This window comes from Etheostoma spectabile, chromosome 10 (genome assembly GCF_008692095.1).
Source record: "Etheostoma spectabile isolate EspeVRDwgs_2016 chromosome 10, UIUC_Espe_1.0, whole genome shotgun sequence".
Classification (NCBI taxonomy): domain Eukaryota; kingdom Metazoa; phylum Chordata; class Actinopteri; order Perciformes; family Percidae; genus Etheostoma; species Etheostoma spectabile.
In genome coordinates, this window is record NC_045742.1 from 18163351 (window position 1) to 18164219 (window position 869).

General features: G+C 48.2%; 1 protein-coding gene across 3 annotated transcripts in view; it reads left to right on the top strand.

The window, feature by feature from the left end:
* si:ch211-203d1.3 (protein phosphatase Slingshot homolog 3) overlaps positions 1-869 on the top strand; it is a 12944-nt gene that overhangs the window by 5547 nt on the left and 6528 nt on the right. For all 3 annotated transcript variants that reach the window (XM_032528416.1, XM_032528417.1, XM_032528418.1), the window contains exon 8: positions 478-660. In XM_032528416.1, coding sequence (XP_032384307.1) covers positions 478-660 — 183 coding nt within the window. The remainder of the gene's footprint in view (positions 1-477; positions 661-869) is intronic.

The following is an 869-nucleotide window of genomic DNA, read 5'->3' on the forward strand; positions in this document are numbered from 1 at the left end:
GGTCATAGGATTTAGTGAAAAGAAATGTTTTGAGGTGCTTTTTGAAGATGGGCTGGAATGGGGCAGAGCGCATGTGGAGTGGTAGACTATTACAGAGTGTGGGAGCATTGGTGGAGAAAGAGAAAGCCCTGTCTCTAAAAGTCTGCAACCTGGTGCAGGGGGGGGGAGGGGGTGCAGCAGGTCCTTGTCAGAGGACTGCTGGGAACGTGACTGAGTGTAGGGGTGGAGGAGATCTCTGAGGTATCTTGGTGAGCGTCCATGGAGAGATTTGTAGGTGAGCAGGAGGCATTTGTAGGTTATGTTAAAACATTAATTTCCCTACTATGGCATCCAGCGCACATAACCTCCTCAAGCACAACAACATGACTTCCACTCACTCTAAATCTTGCATTTATGACCTCTGTAGCTCCTTTCTGAGGTTTTCTGTGTCCTCAAATATACACCATCTTCTGTCCCCCGCCTCCCCGCCGCTGTAAGGTCAGTGCTGCAGGCGTTGCACGGCTGCTGCGAGCGGGCGGTCAAGGCAGCAGTGATCCCAGGCAATGGCCTGGAGTGGGCCCAGCACTACCACCGGCACATCGAGTCAGACCGCTTCTGCCTCAACGAGTGGGAAGCTATGAACGACCTGGAGTCAGTCCGCAGGGACAGTAATGGACAGAGGTAACTAAAATACAAGTACTTCTAAACTGTAGTTAAAGTGCTCATATTATGTTTTTTTGCTTTTTCCCATTCCTTTATTGTGTAATGTACCTTTTTTGTGCATGTAATAGGTTTACAAAGTGAAAAAGCCAAAAAGTCCACCCAAAGGGACTTACCATCTTGCAGAGAAAACATTGTTCACAAACTGCTCCAAACAGCTCTATTGTAGT